Here is a 22,373-nt window from a genome sequence, read left to right as displayed (position 1 = left end):
GACATTACTGGGAAATGGCCAGCACAAAACAATGTTAATAAAAATGGTTTTAGAAAAAAAAAAATTTTCAGAAACAACAGCTTCATCTCAAAATCTACATGTTTTAAAAGATTACCTTATAAATTTAAAATCTGAATGTATCCTAACTACAAAAGAGGAGTGGCAAATAAACCACGGTTTTATAGACAAAAATTAAGTTCTAAGAGGAACAGACTTCGAATCTGATCATTACATTGTAAGGATTAAGTTAAAACTAATCCCCCTTAAAAAGAAGAAACCAACAAATAAAGACCAGAGGAGTTCAATCCAACTACCCCCATAAACAATGATTCTTATCTTACAACAACAAAGAAAGAAATCACAACACTGATAACTCGAAAGAACTTTTCTTTAAAATAAAATCAATAACTGAAGAACTTGCTCCACTACAACTTAGGAAAACACCAATGGTGGAACTTGGACCACAGTCCAAGATCACAATCTTACCATCAAAAAAAAAACATCACACCTGGATAAATCACCAAGCCCAAAAATTTCAAGAAACCAATTCACCTTTATGTCTCTTTTTCTCTGTCTGTGTGTGTGTGTGCGTGTGTGTGTGTGTTCGCGCGCGCGCGCGCGCGCGTGCACGCACACCAAGCATCCAACAAAAATTAGCCAGTAAAATTATCAGGAATACTAAACAAAATTTCCATAAAAACACTCTTGCACAAATCTAAGAAACTTTCAGCAAAAATAAATCCCATGACTACAGTAAAACCTTCAGCAGGCACCTACAAAAATATGAACCTCCCACCTTAATGTTAAAGGATGGAAATGGAAAACTGAGCCATACTAACTATGAGAATGCTAAAATTCTAGCTGAAGCCTTTAGCAAACTTTTGAATTGTAATGATCCCGTGAAACTACTTCAAGTTGAAATCAACACATCAATTCTCTCCAAATCACACAAAATTAACCCCCTACTTTTTAAAAAATGACCCAAGAAATAAAAGAACTTGAAAATTAAAAGGCCAGCAGGGACGATCAAGTCTTCACAGAAATTTGGAAAAACACTAGCCAAAACTCCCTCATTGAATTACAAAAACACATGGTCAAGATTTGGATTAATGAAAAATTACCAGAACACTGGACCATGGGAACAAGCCACCTGCTTTTTAAGAAAGGGGACAAAGCAAACCCAGATAACTACAGAGGGATAACCCTGTTGGATTGTACCTACAAAATTCTTTCCCACATAATTCTAAACAAAATTAAAAACACATTGAAACTTCAGCTGGACGAATACCAAGGAGGATTTCAACCCTACAGAAGCTGTGCAGACAAAACTCTAAGTCTTAAATAAAATATGGAAAATTACAAACTTGTCCACAAGAAATTTTTTATTACCTTCATCAACTTTAAAAAAGTCTATCATTGCATTCACATGCCAATCCTACTTAAGATCATCAGGTATAAGCTATACCTGAAACTAGAAAAATTATCAAACTGACGTCAATAAAAACCCAATCCAAGGTGAAATTCTGAGGAAAAATGTTAGACCCCTTCACCATTAAAACTGGACTAAGACAGAGGGGACAGACTCTCCCCTTTACTTTTTAACATTGCCCTGAACTATATAATGAAAATCTGGCAGGATAAGAATCCTCTGAAAACCAAAATCAGAAGAGGAAGGCAAATTATTAAAATAAACTACTTAGGATTTGCCAACGACTTGGCCCTCCTGACTTTGAATATGAACGAATTTCACTCACAAATTTCTAGATAAAGAATCTCTTATGGAAAAACAAAATTTTTGGCCACTGACCCTCTCTGCACAAATAAAGTTAAAATTAATGGGAATGAAATTAGAGTAGCTCAGCAGTTTAAATATCTAGGGAATCAGGGAAATCATTGACTGCACATTAAAAGAAAGGTTCACTTGGCAAAACAGAATCTCAAAAATTAGAGAAGAACAAATTTTAACCTGGCAGACCTACAATAAAAAATGTCTTCAATGCATTTAAAAATTCGCAACTACAAGATAGTTGTTTTCCCAGAAGCACTGTACACCAGTGAAACTATTTTTCAAATTAATTAAAAGAAAATGTAGGATCATCAGAATCTATTTAAACAAAATTTGACCAGAAAAATGGGGTCTGGTGAATTCCCATTAACAAAACCGTATATAAATAAATTGACCTGCTTATCAGCATGATGAAGCAGAGGATTTATCATTTTTTCCACACCTTAAAAATGCCTGAAGGCCAAATTCTGAAACTTTTTCTCAGAAATTTGGAAAAGAAAATTAATGGAAAATACATCAGAGAAATTAAGAAGGATTTTGAAGAAACTGGACTGTGGATCGAGAACACTTTCAAGACAAAAATAAACAACACTCTCAAAGCATATAGATTCTCTACAGAAAAGATCTAAAGATGCACAGTGGAGATTACAAATGAAATACAGAAACAAACAACAGACAGTCTTAAAAATTAATGGCAGAATGGAAGGTTGAAGCAGTGCACTCAACAATGGAATCTGATTGACTATACTATATTCAGTTAGCTTATAGCGTGTAGAATAAACAAACATTGCCTTTGTGCGAGTGAGTTTGTCATGATTCCGCCGAGTCACAATCCTTGCATCAGAGCCAATTCACAATGCAGCCATATATTCAACACTATAATTATTACTCATATACGGTTACCATATAACTAATTTGTCATGTAGTAGTCAATGTAATCAAAAGTTTATTACATAACATTATGTCTTCACAGTCCTATTAAAACCCTTGATCTTTTCATATGATCACTGTTTTGTTCTCGGGTTCAATTTTTGTGTTTCTGTTACTTATTTATTTACTCTAATGTAATTTAAAGTTAATATAATGACATTTTTTAAGTTTACTGGAACGTGACTGCAGTGTATTCTTAGATTTGTGTCTGTATGAATTAAGTTATACCATTATTTTGACATCATTTCAGATACCGATTCAACTGATAACAGAGCACATTACTGATATTCCCTTTGAAATAAGGCCACAAAAAAAAGCCCTCAAGTCATACAGAAAAACATATCCTTTTAAATGCTTACAAATAAGAATTGCAGACTAATCCAACAGCATTTCAGACGTCGTTAATAAACCTGCTAATATAAATGGAAGCTGTCCTGCTTCAGTGTACAATGAGATTCACAAGTATGAACCTACTAATTTCTTTATGAAAAACCTGGTTACAGAGTAACAGCACAATGACATGATATCAACAGTATTCTGCAGAGATAACAAGGCATCTGTGCACAGTCTGGTGTATAAAAGTACCGGTAAATGTGTACTCTTGAACAGACTAAGGCTGACCACTCCTGAGATATGTGGTTAATTGAAACCCAACTACCAAAGAACATTAGTATCCAGAGACTAGCATTCAAATCCATATAAAAACTGCATTTACAGGTATAAGGACTCCAACATTAGAACTCTCGACTTTGGAAATCAGCTCATTATGTGATGATAAGTTTAACCACTAGATAAATCTGGGGGGTTAAAAACTAATGAATTATAGTTAAAAAAAACAAAACCCTGCAGACCAATTGAAGAAAAAAATGACAATTTCGATAAAAACAGAATTAAAAAAAAAGTACAAGAATTTTATTTATTGAAAAATGGTTTAGCGATATGTTATTTCTTCTGGAATAATTCAGTTATTGTCTTGGACAACACCCCTTATCATTCAAGTAAAATGGAAAGAACTCCAGCCATGTCTTGGAAAAAGAATGACATCAAAATGTGGCTTAGTTCAAAGGGAGTGAATTTTCAAGAGGATGAACTTACGGTTCAATTATTGCAAAGGGTTTCACATATTAAAAATAATTTTCATGTGTATAAAACTGATGAATTAAGAAGATCCAGTGGCAAAACTATGCTTTGATTACCTCCCTATCATTGTGTACTCAACCCAACTGAGTTAATTTGGGGACAAATCAAAAGTTATGTAGCATCAAAAAATATTGCTTTTAAAATATCTGATGTTAAAAATTTATGTTTAAAAGCCATTGATAAAACAGGCCAGTAGGAATGGAAAAACTGTATAAAGCATACAATGGATACTACTGAACCAGTTATTGGGAATTGGATAATATAATGTAAAACAAAACTGAGCCTCCCATTCTATCTCTTAATACTGACAGCACTACGGATTTCTCACAATCAGATGACAAACTGAATTGAATTTATTATTTATTTATTATCAAAGAAATTTAATCTACGATATTAGTGAAATTTTACTGTTTGTGGATAATTGACAATTTCATAACTCTTAAAAAACTCAAATAAAATGTCTTAATTTATTTAAATTTAAAATATATTAGCACATAGTTATTGAATATTAACGTCGCATAGTTTCTTTTACATGCATCAGGATTTACAGAGGATGCTTGTGAATCGGCCACCTGAACACTCGTATGTGCAGTTTGTTTACTTGTACTGAATAAGATATAAGTGGTCCAATGTGGCCTCAAAGAGGAAAAAAAGAGCAAGTTATTAAATTTCAAAAACATCAGCAAAAATTTAATCAAATTAGTAAGTTCTGGCTTTTGAGTTCTATTGGACAGGGCAAAGAAAAGTGAAAAGTTGGATGAGTAATCCACATGTTTGAAACAGCTCATGCTAGTTAAACTTCTATGATATACTGTTAACTTTCTGTTTTCATTTTCTAATGAACATGCTGTAGAGGGCTCTAGAAAAATTAAGTAGTAAAATAAATATAAATAAGTTTAAGCATGGTAGCTGAATATACTTTACAGTGAATATTTTACATGTTTGACCATCACAATAAAAACATTGCCTTACATCAAAATGTGTTCTAATGAGGAAAACTAACAGACTGCTTATTCATATCACTGGATTTATCATTGTAGTAACAATTTTTGATAGTTATATGTATGGGGTGGGAGGGAATTTAATATTAAATAGGAAAGACATTTTCTGGCATCTGAAAAAAAAGTATTTTAAAGAAGTTTCTTTCCTCCTAAAATGGATTTCTCATTATTTCCTCAATAACTGGGTTCACAGCACTAGATTTTAAGATAAAATAAAGCATAAGAAAACTGTTATTTTAAACAAAAAAATATTAAAAACAATAGTGTTTTTCCATAATTTTTTTCCTTACCTCATCTGGAGATGATTGCTGATTATTTTGTTGCTGAATGAATAGCTGTGTTGGCACAGGTATGGGAAGAAAGCTAGGTCGAGGTGGACTGGCACTTACATCACGTTCTCTATCACTTCTTTCACGTTCACGTTCTCTCTCACGAGCCCTAAAAACACTTATAGTTTACAGAATATTACACCACATGAAACACATATTAATATGACAAAGTTTATTTGGGCATCTTAGCCACCAATCTTTATTAAACTAATTTTTATTATAAAAAAATTATTATTATTAGGTAAATGAGATAAAAGCTAAATATTTAGTACCTTTTAAAATCACATTTTTATACAAAACAGATACAAGATACTTTTCATGCAATGTACTATTAAAATCTTAATTTCCTAATTTAATATAATAGTTATTGTTAAAATACCACCTAGTTTATCCAGTACTGTTTAATTTTGTATTTTTTAATTATAGAATGTATGGAAGTTGACATTTTATGGATGTGTCAAGAAAGAAAAGTTAAAAAGAAAAATTCTACTTTATTTACAAATCTGAAGCTTGATTTGTGTAGTATAAACATCTTTTTATTTTGAAACATTAGCAATATTACTTAATAATTTGATTTTTTTACTATTAATTATTCTAACTAATACTACACTATACTCAGTTTCGCTACAAAACAGGTTAGATTGTTATTGTATCTATTTCCTTCAAAAATGTATAATTAATAAACAAAATTTCTGGTGCTATCAGAAATTGTTTTTATAGCACATGGAATGTATACTGCATATTTATTAACAGTAAATTACTAATAAAGCAATTCTCCAATTGCCTTAAAAAAGGATGAGAGAAACTAAGGTTTATATCTTACTCTTAATATAAAAAGAATATGTGTGTAAAAATTAAAAATATTAACATTACAACATTTAACTTTATACTGCAGTCAGTAGAAATGGGATTAAAAGGAAAGAAGAACAACTTTGGAAATTAGTATTATACAATGGGTAAAAAATAGAAGAATAATACGACACACATGAGTAAATAAATAAAAGAAGAGTTTTGTGCTGAGATGTTAGTAGGAACATTGCTTGTTCCACGTGCTAAAAACTAGGTTTATCAAATTTCACAGTAGAATGACTAAGGTTATTATGAATTAAGATCAAAGTGTGGATTTATGTTGCATAATTTCCATTTCAGTGAAACTGTATCCTACTTACTCTCATATGTGCAGTTTTTTTTTTTTTTTTAAATTTAAAGAAAAAATAAAATAAGACTTTCAAGTAATTCACCTCAAAAGAATTTTGGTTAATTTCTTTCTAGTAATAGATTACTAATAATAGCACAGATTATGCAGCTAAAATTATACAAACTTATTAGTAAATTTAGTATAATACTTACTGTCTATCAGTAGGCAAATTAGAAGGAACAAGAACAAAATCATCTGAATCCTCTGGACTAAGACAGACGGGAAAACCTATAAAGTAAATAAATGTATACAATATTAGTTTTGTTTCTTTAATTATTTTAAAATTATCTCATCTATACTACTATACAAACAGGAAGAGGGTTTTTGTTTCTTCGGGATAAACAAAAAACTACTTTATCAATCACAACCAAAATTTTACCCACGTTTCTTAACATAACTGAGAAGGTTTTTAGATAAAATAACAGAATTAAATTTATGTTAAATAAAGTAGTATTATAGTTAAAAAATTTCTGTTTAACAATAATGGGCTTCCCATGGGGATTGCGTGTGAGGCTAGAGCAATGAGGTATGTGAGCCTCATGGGAGGGAGGCTAGATCAATCATCACCATCAACCAGTAACAATCGGGGTTCCCCTGGGGCGCTGTTTTGGGAGGTGTAATGGGGTGCTCTTATAATATCTCTGCAAATAATTATATGATTTTCAAAATTCAAACGAGGTATTTGTTAGAAGGTTAAAGGCTAACTACTGCATGCATCAGGTACACACGCGATCTAACAGATCGTGATAATTTCAAAATGTTTTTATGTCTTCATAATCAATTTTCCAATCTTCAAAATTCAAAAGGAGTGATTGCTAGGGGTGTTGGCAATCAAATTGAAACAGGGTGTTGGCACTAGGCGGCGGACATGTTGTGGTACGCTTTACACAACAATTTTTTTCACAGTTCAGTCTACTGAATCACGAGAGCGTATGCTGCTCATCATCTGTTAATTATTGAATATCAGAAAATTTTAGTTTGTTTCTTTGTTATATATATATAGTAGTTAGGTTAAATACAGTTGTATTTGAATTCTTAGGTAATATGGTATATTGGTTCTGTGATAGGCGATAAATATTTGATTATTCATTTGACAATATTTTTCACTTTATTGAATAGCATTTAGATCTTAATAAATAAAGAGGAAATGTTTGTTTATAGGTTAGCAAAATTTAGGAACAGCTAAACTAATCACTACCAAATTTTAACATTAACTTCATTATGTAATCCAGAGTGTCATAGGCTATATTAAGATGAAAAACTATTTATTTAAACTCGTAAATAATAAATAATTCAATACGATGCTGCACTTCTTATTCAGGTTGCTCCTTTCTTATGGTGAGCCGCACCTAAGAGGTGCAGCTTATATATTTATTACGATATTTTTCAATAGAGGTCTTATTGAAACTGAAGACAAGGTTATAAATCTTGGTGAAAAGTATTTATGTGATTTCAGTTTACCATCACCAATTCATGATGAACATGATAATGAAAATCCCTGACACAATGTTCTGAAATTTTTTTAATATCAATGAACTTCAAGAGTACACAAATATTAACCTTTCTAAATTAGAACCAGATCAGTGTCAAACATATGACTGCATAACTCACATTATCCATACTGACAGAAAAAAGTATTTTTTTAAAAATGCTTCTAAAGGAACTAGGAAAACCTTTTTGATTAATCTACTTCAAGCATATGTTTGATGGACAGATAGTTTGGCTCTCAGTGCAGTATCATCACGCATCGCTGTGACGGTCCTTGGTGATGGTAGGACTGCTCATTCAACTTTTAAATTGTTGTTAAATGTATCATGTGGACAACAGTAGGTTTGCTCCATGCGTAAAAATTGTCCTCTTTGTAAAATTTTCCAAAATAAAACTTATTGTAACGAATGAATGCACCATGATTCATCCAGCTCATGTTGAAGCGATTTACTGTACTCTCAGAGACCTTACATCACATGATAAGTTAATGGGAGAAATAACTTTTGTTTTTGCTGGAGATTTTTGACAAAATTTGCCAATGCGTGTGAAGCCGCAACGGGAGATGCTAGCAATTCTAAAAATCTAATATTAAAATAATTACTTTCAAAAATAATCTATACCACAAAATATCAAATATGAACAGTATAAATTAAAAAAAAAAAAAAAAAAAAAAAAAAAAAAAAAACTAAAAATAAGTAATACTAAAATATACAAGGTCTGTCTGAAAAGTATGTCATACATTTTATTGTGAAGCGACTGTATGTTGCAATGCACTCTATCATCTGCCGGGATTAATGGTGGTAAGTCAACTACCGAGCAAGTGCTTGCTCAGTTGTCTCTGAGCTCTCAGATGTGAAGGACGGACAATTTCATAAACCTCTATTTTGTCTCTTATGTAAGTCGCAATGTAGCGATCACTGGTAATGTGCATTTTGGAAATATGTGAAAATTATCTTCACTTTTTGAACAATATTATCATGGGTGATGAAACATGGTTATTCCAGTATGTCCCCGAAATGAAGAGGCAAAGTGCCAAGTGGCACACCTTGGCCTCCCCTCACCCCAAGAAGGCTCGAATGAACAAATCAAATATTAAGACAATGCTCATTGTGTTTTTTGACATCAGCGAGATTGTCTATTGTGAAGTTTGTACCTCCCAGGACAACCGTTAACTCTAAATTTGATGTAGAAGTCCTAAAGAAACATGACCAGCTACCTTGCCAAATCCAACGTGGCAACGCTGCTCCAGCCACCCTACAGACCCGACTTGGCTCTCACAGACTTCTTTTTGTTTCCCAGTTTGAAATTCACCCTGAAAGAACATCGTTACAGAAGAATTCATAATGTGAAAGCAGCTGTGAAATGGCTTTAAACGCACTTCTTGAACAGGCCTTTCAGGATGTCTTCACAGATTGGAAATGCCGCTGGCAAGGATGTATCAACGCAGGAGGGCAATATTTTGAAAAAATTTAATATACAGTTATCATTCTTATTATTATATAAATAAATGTTTGCTTTTTTTTCATTCTTGTAGACTTGGTGACATTACTTTTCAGACAGACCTTGTGTGTGTGTGTGTGTGTGTGTGTGTGTGTGTGTGTGTGTGTGTGTGTGTATGTGCATTAATATATAAAACCTCTACAACTATAAATAAAAATATGATTACCTGGATCTGGTGCAGGGCTAGATGACAGTTGTGTAGGTGGAGATGGAGGAGGAGGTTGTAAGAAAGCATGATTAAAAAAAGCATCAAATTCCAAACGTTCTGATGCATTGCGTCTTAATAAACTCATTAATAAATCTTTTAATTCAGGTGATGTACCATTTGGTATTCTGAAAAAAAACCCAAGACAACATAATTATCTTACATCATGTATGCTATACATAATGAAGGAGATATATGTTAACTTTATATGAAAAAGAAAACAATTAACAAAAAACTTTCAAAAATAATTTAAAACTAGATATAATTTTGATAATTAATCATGTATATATATATATATATATATATATAAATAATATATAGGAGAACTAATAAAAGAAATTCAAAAACTGACTGTCTTTTTGACTCAATCAGTAGTATCACTGTTTGTGAAACAGAAAGTCCTGAGTTTAATGCCTACCAAGGGCCTGGACTTTCATGATGAAATAGAATTACTTTTCAGGATCACCCTATGCGTTAAAATATATAACACATATAAAATAATTAAAACAAATCTGACAATAAAAAATAAATAAACAATATACACAAAACACAGGAAAGAAAGTATTTCATTTATTAAAAAATATACAGTTTCCAGTTGATTCTTCTTATGTTTATAAACCAGAATAAAAAATAATATAACTGATTACAGTTTAGAAAAGTGAACAATGTAATTTTAGTCATTCTACATCAAAACTAGAAAGTTAACTTAAATTCAGTCTAAACTAGTTAAGCTCATCACTTTATCTGAAACCTGGATTTAACTGTGGATAAGGGCATAATGGCCAATCCGTATAAGATTTTAACTAATCTATATTGTATTAATTATTGGACTGTCTAAAACAATATTAAATAATTTTGTAATCATTAGCTTTCATAATTTCATTATCTTATGCGTAAATGTGAAAGTTTATCTTTTTGTTTGTTTGCCTGTAACAGCATCACATGACAACCAACTGACCGATTGCTTTCAAATGTTCAGGATACATTCCTAAAAATTTCCTCTTGTTATCCCAGGGAAGGTTTTACGCCATAGATTAAGGTCCTAGTCCCCTAGGGAGAGAGTTGTGAATTAGAGATATTCATTAAAGAAAAAAGTAATTAATCCTTTTACTTCATTATTATGTCTGTTACCATAGCAACAGAAATATAATGAAGTAAAAGGATTAATCTTTTTTTCTTTAATGAATATCTGTGTAGTATTTAATATTCTCACAACTATGAGGATAACGAATGTGTCAGGAGTTGGAGCTCCCCGGCTAGATAGTCGGGCGAGCAAGATAGCCCTAACTGGTTAGTTATTTATAATAAACACAGGCGCTAGAGAATATTTATAGAAATATTGTTTTTTGTAAGATTTCTTAAATATTAGTAATAACAACAGCCTTTACTGAGATTATCTTTGGCCTAGAAGTAAAGCATGTTAACACATATTTACTCAATTTTTCAGGAGGTAAAAACAAAAAAATTACTAAATAATCTGAATTAAAAGGAAAACTAAGGCAGGTGAAAAGCTGAAATTTTCACCATATCTTTCTTTTAGTGAACAGATTCCAAATAAATAATCTTAAGGTTAACCTTTTTTGAAACTCCCCCACCAGGGACTTAACATTATTTACTTCTACTACGTAATATTTTCATCACAATTTTGCCCTCTGAAATTTGAATGTTAACTCCATGAAATAAATAAAAATTGCATTAATATTCCTTTCATACTATCATTATTTTTTACACTGACGATGACAATCAACTATTTCAGCGTTGTCATCAAGAGTCGAGTCTTATTCTTGGTGAAATAATTACTACCATGAGATTTCATAGCATCAAAAGAACTTAAAATCATGAAAGTTATTAAAATACTTTATTAAACAACATTCAAAGGTTAATTAATTATAAAAGCATTCAATATTACAGAGATAAAAATAATAGGATATCCCCCCTTAACATACAAAAAAAATCTGATGTGGACACCATATGACTTCCTTGTACGCCTCTTACATTACATATACACATTTTTTTCAAGTAAAAAGTACATAAAATTTTATTTAATTAACAACTTCTGATATTTTTTCATACTTTTTTTTTTACTGTTATTATTGAATATTTATTGTTATTATTGAATTATTATTTATTGTAAAAAATTTGTACAATCACCGGTTAATAACTATTATAAATCAATATATCTAAATTAAAAAAAAAAGAGATGAAGTTGGATTCGAACTGATGTGCCTTCCCCTTGTAAGATCCAAATATTTCATTAATTAAAATTTTATTTGGCTATAACTTTGGAACCAATGAAAATAAGTCCCGCTTATGATATACCGTTGAAAAGCTCTCAATGAGGGCTTATAACTGCAGTTAGGAAAAAGTTCAAAATCAAGATTTTTTTGGATTTTGAGCTTCTTTGGACATTTTTGGTACAGCTGATTTTAATCAAAAAGGGAGGTGCACAACTACATATTACAACAGTCCTAAATCCAAAATTTCATCATCCTACAGCTTATCATTTTTTAGTTATGCAAGATACATACGTACATACACATATACATACGTACGTAGAGATGTCATGCTGAAACTAGTCAAAATGGATTCAGGGATGGTCAAAATGAATATTCATGTTGAAATCTGAAAACCGAAATTTTTCACGATCTCAATACTTCCTTTACTTCGTAAAAGGAAGTAAAAATAGCAATTATCAGTTGTTTCACATTTAATCATATGTAGAATTTAAGTAGCTGTTGCAAAAGATTCAAAACAAAAAATAATTTTATGAATAATTTGTTAACAACACATTGAAAAATCAGTACCAGTTAAAAAAGAAAATACACAAATTATAAAAAATAATGATAAAAATAAAACACATTTCTAAAGGACAAGTTAACTCAATAAATTGCACCAACTGTAAAAGCTTGTTTCTAAAAAAATAAAACACAATAAATGTATAAAAAAGTAATCAAGGTAACAATAAAAAAAATGTTCACAAACTAAATGTCTACCAGTGGATCATCGACGAAGTCCAACCCCTCCTTTGATTTAAATGATTTATAGAAATGATGGCACTTGCTGGGTAAAAATTGCAATGATGCTTGAAAGTCTTTATATATTTATACACTAATCATTAACAGTTCAGTATTAACAGGATTTAAATGATGTGGAATAGAGCTTCTATGAGCTTCTATGACACGTGTTTTTTTTAAAATACTTTTCCTTGAAAGATGTTTTTAAGACTATCTGGTTTTTATCGCCTTACTTGAAAATAAACAACTAGTGAAATGTAAAAATCATCACCTTCAACATCTTTCTTTCTGAAAAATGTTTTTTCGTACAAAGTACGATCTTAAAGATGTAAAAAGAATTACGAATATCAGCCTTTTATGCTTTACATGGACTGCTTTAACTTTAGAAGCTATAAATTGGCATTTAAGGTCAAGACCCCAGTAAGATTTATGTATTTCTGTTCTATTTTCATGATTTATTTTAATAAAACATTTAAGTCTGCAATTACAACATGGTGGCTGCAAAACCTTTCCAAGTTAATGTTACCTAATTTGATTATGCACAGTAAGTCGTCACCAGCAAGATTACTCTTTCTGATATTTGATTACTACTTTTTTCACCGTGAACAATTTTTCTGCTGAGCCACTTCTTTTTAGTGATGCCCTTCTTATTTTCAACAATAATTACCCCAGTATTTTCAGCAGTGATGCCCTCAGCAAAGATGGCCGCAGCACCTTCAGCAAATCACGCATAAAATACTTTCCATTTTCACTTGTGATGTTGTATTTTACTAAATACAACAAATATTCTCCACTAATAGTAATGTTCTCTTTTTTATCTTTATCCATTGCAGTTAAGAAATTCGGAATAAAACACATTATCAAAAGTATCATTCACGGGTACTTATTTATAGATTAGGACAGCTTTAGCCTATTGCCACTGCCACCTCAATTTACAATATTGAACATGTAAAAACATTTTGCTACATTTCAATTTTATTTAATAATTGTTATTAATCTTGTTTTTTTCTTATTAGCATTAATAGTGTTTTTAAATTGGTAATTTTTTTCATTTTTTACGTTTGAAGATTAATTAGAAGTAAATAGTGTTAAGTGGGAGTTAACACATTTCCATTCAAACTGTTATCAGAGGTAAGCAAAGTTAAATTGGAGTAAACATTTTTGCACAAAGACTCTTCTAGAGGTGTCACATTGAATTAACATTTTTAACCTCTAAGAAATTGGAAAATAATACTATTTTTGAACTAGCTATCCTGACAACCACTGACTAGTAGATAACTGATTCTAACTTAGATAGCTCTTCAAACACTGATTCTTACAGTAGTAATAACTCCATTTCACTAAAAGTTGGAGTTAACACCCTTTACCACTAGGCTACAGATATTTATAAACAAACTTAAAATATTTGACAAAAGACAATATACTCTTTGGTCTACATCTGTCAGAGGGATAAATATTAAGATTATTTTTTTTTCTATCGAGTAATAATTTACCTCTGAAAGCTGCAAGGCTTCTAAATGGGAATATGAGATATGAAATTTGTAATATATAAAAAATGATAGCAAATTGATTTCAGAACCTTTCAGATGAAAGAGTATTTTTTTAAATAGTAAATATTTATATAGCTTTTTGATGACAAATATATCTGTTATTTTACTTACAAAAGACCTTTTACTTAAACTTCAGCAAATAAGTCATGTACTGATATAGATTTTTATGGGAAAACATGCTAAAGTATGAAACTTGATTTTAAGAAATATAACTACCATCAGAAAGTACATTATATAAAAATAAATTACCACACTGAAACATTAATTCACCCTTGTGTCAATATACTTTTTCAAAAATTAACATTTTTAATGATATTAGCTGTATACCAGTAGTTATTAGCCACTGCATACCAACAGCATATTACTTTTTTTAAACAGAAACCTACATCCATATCCAACCTTCCTTTATTGAGTATAACCAAGAGAATCATTTCATTTAACATGGTAATACTGATATTTATGTAACATTTCTTTTTTTACTCCAAGATGCTATTAACCAAGATCAATTTACAGAATATAGAATCATCAACAGGAAGTAAGGATATAAAGTTCAGCATCTTGCACAGGATATAATCTATCAAGCAGTTCATGGTGATATTAGCCTAAGTTAGAAAATAAATCTGACAGCATAAAAAAATTAGAAATACAAGATAGTCAATAAAAAATATAAAATCATTTTTTTTTAAATTTAAATAATTAGCACATTTAAACTACTAAATACATCTCACTAAATATATTTTTTGTACAGTGCCTGCCCCTCAATTTCTTTAAAAGACAATTTTTTACCATTCTTGCAACACTCACACAGTTCTCAAGGTCACTTAAAAAATGATTCTTTAAGCTCCTAATTTATACATGAAGAATATAAAGAAATAATAATTCCAGTATTCCAATATTTATTTTTGAGAACCAAGATTTAAAGAGAGAGTTTCCAAGGTGTAAAAAACCATTGCAATAAGGAAGATACTTCCTAGTAAATTTTCTAAACATTTCTGGAAGTTATTTGAAGCGATACTGTATTATTCAAAATTTTCTCTCCTAACTTAATAATTCCATAGAACAGTAATATAACTATTCAGAATTTCTTAACATGTACGATTTAACATTAACTATAAACTGCATGAAAACTTTAAATCATTCAAACTTTAATGCACAGATACAAATACAAAATTCTCAATTATTAAAGTTGATCTGTATATGTAAATGTGCAAGCATATGTGCATGAATGTAACTAAAAACAAATTAATAAAAAACATACTTAGGTGCTAAATTAGCATTTTTTTCATAAAATTGTTTGAGAGCCTGAGGAGTTTGAGCTTGAAATGGAGCTTTCCCTGTCAAACATTGGAAGACTATTGTACCAAGACTCCATAAATCAGCCTTTGCATCATATTGTAGAGACATTATTACTTCAGGGGCCTGAAAATAAATTTTAAGCACAATAAAAAAATAAATATGCAAAATAATTATATAAATAATGACATGATAAATGGTATAGTCATTTCATAGACAGTTCTTAAAAACAAGCATTAATGTTATTTTACTTTACTGAAATTAATTTTTTAGGATTCATATTATTTCTCTGTACTGTCACATTATACTTAAATTCTATTACATAAATCACCTAGTAGAGAATATTGAGGTAAGATATATCTTACCTCAATATTCTGTACTAGGAAAATATTCAGTAGAATTAGAATATAATATTACTTTATCCAAATAAAAATGACTGCATTGTAAAATCACAAATACACTTGTATAACTACCAAACAATCATCAATTTATACAAACTATTTTGGTTGAATATTAATCAACAAAATATAAAAACTAAATACAATAATCCTTTGGAGTCATGCAATTTGATTTATACATAGTAATTCAAATTACACAACAAATAAAATAGAAATCACCCAAAGAGACACATGTAGTAAATGTCAAAGAACTTGATTTTTTTTCTTTTCAAATTGTTAGTAATTGATTCTATTCATGGGTGTACAAAGATTTATCTAGGATATCAAAAATCACAAACAGCATTAAACTTCATAATAGTCAGAGATTTAAGTCATTTTTATCTACTTATAAAATAAGTCTACTTATTTCTACTTATTTTCTATATATATATATATATATATATATATATATATATTATACAATAAAGTTTAATAAACAGATTATATGCAATAAAGCATTGCAAATATTAAAAACACAGAAACAATAGTATACATTTGATTCTCAATAATTAATGCATAAACTTCTACAGATTACTGCAATTCACACATTAACTACAAAATTTGTTTACACAAAAGTTTAAAATTCAGAAAGAAGTATTTGGCAACTTTAATAAAAAAAATTTAAAAAAATTATATTGGAATACAGTTGAATTTTCTCAGCTCCTTAGTGATGTTGGTAAGATTTATACTGGTAACTTGAACATTTTTACCAAAAGATAAAAATGTATATTTTAGCAAATATATGTATATATAACAAAAATTTGTATATTTTTGTAAATATACAAAATGCATGTTAAACATAACTTTCTTTTTTTCTATTAATGTAACTTTCCAATGAAATCAATGAATATTTGCTTTATTTTTACATCAGAAAAATTCATTTTTTTGTTTAAGTAAAAAAAGTCAGTAGAAAAGACCCAAACCTATACAAATATAAATAAGAAACCCTTCACTCATTATCATGTGTAGTTCATAATATACAAAAACAATAAAATATCTAATCTGAATTACTTACACAGTACAAATAGCAGACGTCAGACAAGAAAGACACTCTTAAGTTTCTGGATACGTATTAATTTTTACCAACATCAAGCAACAATACTGTTAACAATTCTTATTTGTTTTACTCTTGTTAGAGTTTATAAAGTGAACTTCCTAAACAAACTAAATGTATACTTTATGAAATATTTCATAAGCATCTCCATCATATTTTATTTTTTATAGATGATTAATTCACTACTTAAACTTAAATCTAGTGTATTAGAAAATTTTGTAGAAATCTTTTAGAGATGTGAAAGCTCAACACTGAACAGAATTCAAACCCAGAATCTAACAGGTTAAAACCTGAGATGATGTTATCACAAACTCAGCATTGTATTTTATATTTCATTTTTCAAAATAAGTAGATGACTGTTGTCAAGAATGTCACTGCAGATTTATCTTTTAAGTACCACTGACTGGTTATTCAATATAAAGTATAGGTAAGTCAAAACTCAAAGTTAATCTTATCCTAAACCAACATCTTGCTTACTACTTAAAAATGCAATAAAGAACCAAAACAAAGAATCAAAAATTTAATCCTAACTGTCCTAAATTTGAAAAAGCAATAATTTTCCTTAAATTATTTTAAACTTAAAACTAAATTTAAAAGCAGAGATATCAAACATCTTTAATTTAAAAAAAAAGTAAAGGAACAATAAAAGAATTACTAGTAATATTATAGAAAGGCATTTCACAAGTTAAAACCCCCTTATCATTAAGAGAAAAAGCAATTAATGGAGAGAAAACTGTAACATCGTAGAAATAGTAAACTGCGAAGATGCCAACAAAAAAATGCTGTAAAAAAGGTAAAATAATGATTGTGATGATTTGTCTGTTCCTACATAAAATGATATGGTTCTGTTGCTAGAGTTGTATTCATCAATATTTAAATACTTATGGAGAAAGTGAAATAAATAACCACATAGAAAAATAAGAACACAACAAAAGTTATGTATAACAGTAGTTCTTCACAGTTCCAGTGACTACTGTTATTTACATTAAAATCATTTAAAGATCTATCATACAATTAAAATGAAATGCAGTTTTATACAAAACAAAATTGTTAGATAACATTGATTTATTTTACTATATTTCATATTTTATTGCAGTCCATGCAATATCTACACTTTTTTCTTACTGTAATATAAGTAAAACAAGTGGCAAACAAATAACACAGGAATTTCTGTACACTCTTAATTGGTTTATTTTGATTAATCTGATTAATGAAAGGGTAAATATTTATCACTTTTGCAAAGTTACCAGTAAGCATATGGTTATATGAACAGCTGATTTATATTAGGTATTAATATTTTTAGTCTATTGTTTCCACATGAGACGTAAACAAACTTTTTGTGAAACAAGTTTTTGTTGTGCATTACAAAAATGATTGATACCAATTATGAGCAACATTGTGCAATCAAGTTTTATGTTAAACTCTGTGGGAATAATACTGAAACGTTTTCAAAATTGAAAAGAACATATGGAGACGACACTCTGTCACGAACCTAAGTTTTTAGGTGGTTTAACGCATTTTTAGATGGCTGGGAATCAGTTGCGAATGATCCATGCTCTGGAAGACTGTTAAAATTAAAAAATGACAACAATGTTAAGTGAATCAGAGACTTGATATGGTATGATCAGCCATTAAATGTCAGAATTATTGCAGAACAACTGAATTTGAACCATACCATCAAATTCTGACAAACTAATTGGACATTAAAAAAGTTTGTGCAAAATTGGTGCCAAAAACCCTCACCGTTGAATAGAAAAACAGAGTGAAAGTGTCCCACAATCTTCTAGGGTGAACTGAAACTGATCCTGATTTTCTAAAAAAATGTTATTACTGGTGATGAATCTTGGATATTTGAGTACAACCCAAAAACAAAACGCCAGAACAAGGAGTGGCACACTTCAAACTCACCACGTCCCAAAAAAGCAAAAATGAGCAAATCAAAAATCAAAGCCATGCTAATTTTTTTCTTTGATAGTAATGGCATTGTCCAAAGAGAGTTTTTGCCTGCAGGACAGACTATAAATCAATATGTTTACATATTGAAAGATTGTGGAAAAGAATTGCCTGGGTGAGACCAGCCATCAAAGACAACTGGATGCTGCATCATGACAATGCACCTTGTCACACTGAACTCTCAATTAATGAGTTTTTAGCAAAGAGAAATATTCCTGTGGTTCCTCAACCACTTTATTCACCTGACTTGAGTCTCTGCAACTTTTTCCTGTTCCCAACTTTAAAAAAACACCTCAAAGGACAACAGTTTTGAACAGTAGAAAACATTAAAAAAATGTAAGTGACCATCTGAAGGATATTCCGGTTTCTGAGTTCCAACACTGCTATGAAGAGTGGGAAAACCATTTCAAATGTTGCGTGGCTTCCCAAGGAAACTAATTCAAAGGTGATAAGAGTTCATGTATAATTGTATTATAAATAAAAAGTATTTCTGAACCAATTTCATTACTTTACTAACAGACCTAATAAATGTTTTAAACTGGATTTATAAGTTGTTTCTATTTATTATATGTTCAGAGTGGGTGTTCCGCATGATAATCTAGGATGTACAATGCAGAAAGATACGTAAGTAAAAGTAGATACAAAAAAAAACAATCATTAGACAATATTATAAATATATTTCTATACATACATATTTTCTTCTCAAAAGTGCACATTTTATTCCTTATATTGTTTTGATCAACAGGAATCACACATATGACGACCAAATTATGAGCAGTAAGTGAGGAATACACTTTTAAAGGTATTTATCCAAAATATAATATCATTAGTAAAGATTAATTTAAACCATAAACCTTATATCTGACAGTAGTTAATGATTGGTGCTCATTTTATTTTAAACGTTTCGTAATGAAATATGAAAAATTTGTTTTGAAAAAATTATCATAAAATAAGATCTGTTATATTTAAAAATGTTCTTTTTTAACATATACTGTAGAAAAACAAAAACCAATATTAAAAATCAATAAGTGTAATAAAAAAGAAAACAAGATAAATTTAAATATATTACTTTAGGTCCTTTCCCAGTCAACTTTACAGGAAAAGATGATTTCTAGATACCGTAATGTGAGGGGAATGAGATTTTGTGAGTTGATATGAGTTAATAGATAGTTAAACATTAAACATTAAGAGTGAGAAGAGAAAGTGGGAGGGTGAAAGAGAGGGGTGAGAAACAGAAATTATAAAAAACTGTCTAATAGATCATCTAAAAAAATTTCTTTTTAAATTATCATATTTTTTAAGTGAATTAATTTTAAAAAGTCCTGGATTTTAATCATATTTACCATATACATGGGGGATCCGCATAATGTGGCAGCCATTACACCATCTTGTAAAAATCGAGCAAAACCAAAGTCAGCTGAAATGGAAAGAAAAATGTTTATTCAATATTATTTTTAACTACATTAACCAGGATTATCATTTTTATAACATTATAAATATGCATTTAAATATTATATTCAATTTATTATAATAACATTTCTTGAATCAAGATAATATGTTATCAACCAAACATTCATTCATCTTTTAAATATGTCCAACAAAGACTATGGAATGCATAAAAAAAAAGTTGTTTTTTTTGTCTTCAAGTAAAACATTTACTTCTCGTTAAATGTTTAAGAACTGAGAGCTCAGGACCACACTATTATGAAAAAAGATTTTTAAATTCCTTTTAATAAGTAATCTGGAAAATTGAAAAATTAAATGAAAGTTATGCTTACAAAAGAATAATATTGCACACATTTTGAGTAATTTTTGGAATCTACGAGTAATACTTCTTCAAAGACAATGACACTATTGCAGTTATGGTAACAATAGGCCAAATTATGACCACAATAGGATGGATCCAGTGCTCAAAGAGCATGGAAAAACAACGGCTTTGTTAAGTGAAAACACTACCTAGATCCATTGTGTCCTAATTTGTAGACCAATCCATGTGGCTAACTCATTCTCAATTTAAACTGAATATGACTGATTACTTTCTTCAGAGCTATTGTAAAAAAACTTTCACCACAGAGATAATAAACAATGCTGAAAAGAACATATGATAAAAGATGAGATAGCAGACATTCCTAAAAATATTTTTATAAATAATGTTACAGACATAAAAAAAAAAGTTAAAGTATTAACTCTATTTAAGAATAATTTAATGTACTCAGGAAAAAGTTTCTATTTAACTTTTAAAATAATTCAGTAACTGTGGGAAGTTCATTACTTATCCATTCAGCTGTTTCACTATAAAGCAATGGGAAACAACTATATTTTTCTCTAACTATATTTTTTCCAGCAATTTGAATCAAACTCTTCATTGTCTTTCAATCCTTTTTTCCAACTAATAAACTACAATTATCAAACTATTTATAAACCATAAAGTGAGAAAAACATTTTCTGCTTTTCATAAAAGCTGAAGTAGCATTTCTTAAAGAGCCACAATGTTGAAACCAACCACCAAACAAATTTTTTTAAATGGTTAAACAATAAGTAAAACTCTTCTTAAATATCTTTAAACACTAATTTTTTTTTCGTATAATCTCTTAACAAAGTTATGAACACACAAACGAATCTACAGGGGAAGTGAGATAAAAAAAGGAAGAACATTTTATGGATAAACTGCCATCTACTATTTTTTTCCAAATAAATTAAAACTTTCAAAATCAAAAAATATTAAGATTATAGAACTCAATTTTTTCCACCAAAATTTTTCAAATTGATACATTAAAGCTTTTCATGGAAATACTACTGTATACCATTATAAAAAAAAAATTAAAGAATGAAAAATTTTTAAAAATATCATATAAAGAATTTTTTCAAAGAATTAAGATTTGTTGTAACAGTAAACTTCAAGATTTGACAAATTAAAATTAAAATTTAAACAAATTAAAATTTAACTAATTAATTAAAATAAATACATACAAAAAAAATTTATAATTTAATAATTTAATTTAATAGTCAATTTAATAATAATAAATCCATACCAATTTTCAAACGGATATGTTGTGGTTGTGGTGAAGGTCGTTGACCCGAGTGACTGAGTAAAATATTTTGAGGCTTCAGGTCCCTGTGAACAACTCCCTTTGCATGCAGTGCCTTCATTGCACCAGCTGTAAAAAAATTTAAATAACAAAAACTGAAAAAAAAAAATTTTAGTAAATACTATCATATTGAGAACACTCATAAAGACTAAATTAAATTCATAAGTACTTTTGCATATTCTATTATCTTACACATCTAACACTCATTTATGTTATCACTATAAAGATAATCATGGTCTTTTAATAAGTTTTCAGTTTTTTTAAATACTTTTAATGATGATAAATTAAAAAACTGACCAAGCTGACGAAGAAACAGTCTAATGGTGTCTTCACTAAGTGTTCCTTTAACTAGAACCAAAAAGAAAGATGATATTTTTAGAATAAAACAAAAAAATCACAAAGAACA

General features: G+C 29.4%; 1 protein-coding gene across 2 annotated transcripts in view; it reads right to left on the bottom strand.

Moving 5' to 3' along the window:
- Atg1 (serine/threonine-protein kinase unc-51-like protein Atg1) overlaps positions 1–22,373 on the bottom strand; it is a 75,453-nt gene that overhangs the window by 25,788 nt on the left and 27,292 nt on the right. Inside the window, exons 6-12 of one of the 2 annotated variants that reach the window (XM_075363906.1) lie at positions 22,265–22,315; positions 21,911–22,036; positions 20,222–20,295; positions 15,400–15,560; positions 9,539–9,705; positions 6,537–6,612; positions 5,148–5,304 (exon numbers count right to left, since the gene is read on the bottom strand). In XM_075363906.1, the coding sequence (XP_075220021.1) occupies positions 5,148–5,304; positions 6,537–6,612; positions 9,539–9,705; positions 15,400–15,560; positions 20,222–20,295; positions 21,911–22,036; positions 22,265–22,315 (812 nt within the window). The remainder of the gene's footprint in view (positions 1–5,147; positions 5,305–6,536; positions 6,613–9,538; positions 9,706–15,399; positions 15,561–20,221; positions 20,296–21,910; positions 22,037–22,264; positions 22,316–22,373) is intronic. The other variant, XM_075363908.1, reaches the window with a different exon arrangement.

The sequence above is a fragment of the Lycorma delicatula genome, chromosome 4 (assembly GCF_047948215.1).
Source record: "Lycorma delicatula isolate Av1 chromosome 4, ASM4794821v1, whole genome shotgun sequence".
NCBI lineage: Eukaryota > Metazoa > Arthropoda > Insecta > Hemiptera > Fulgoridae > Lycorma > Lycorma delicatula.
The sequence above is the reverse complement of the archived record's forward strand: the minus strand, read 5'-3'. Positions and strand labels throughout refer to the sequence as shown.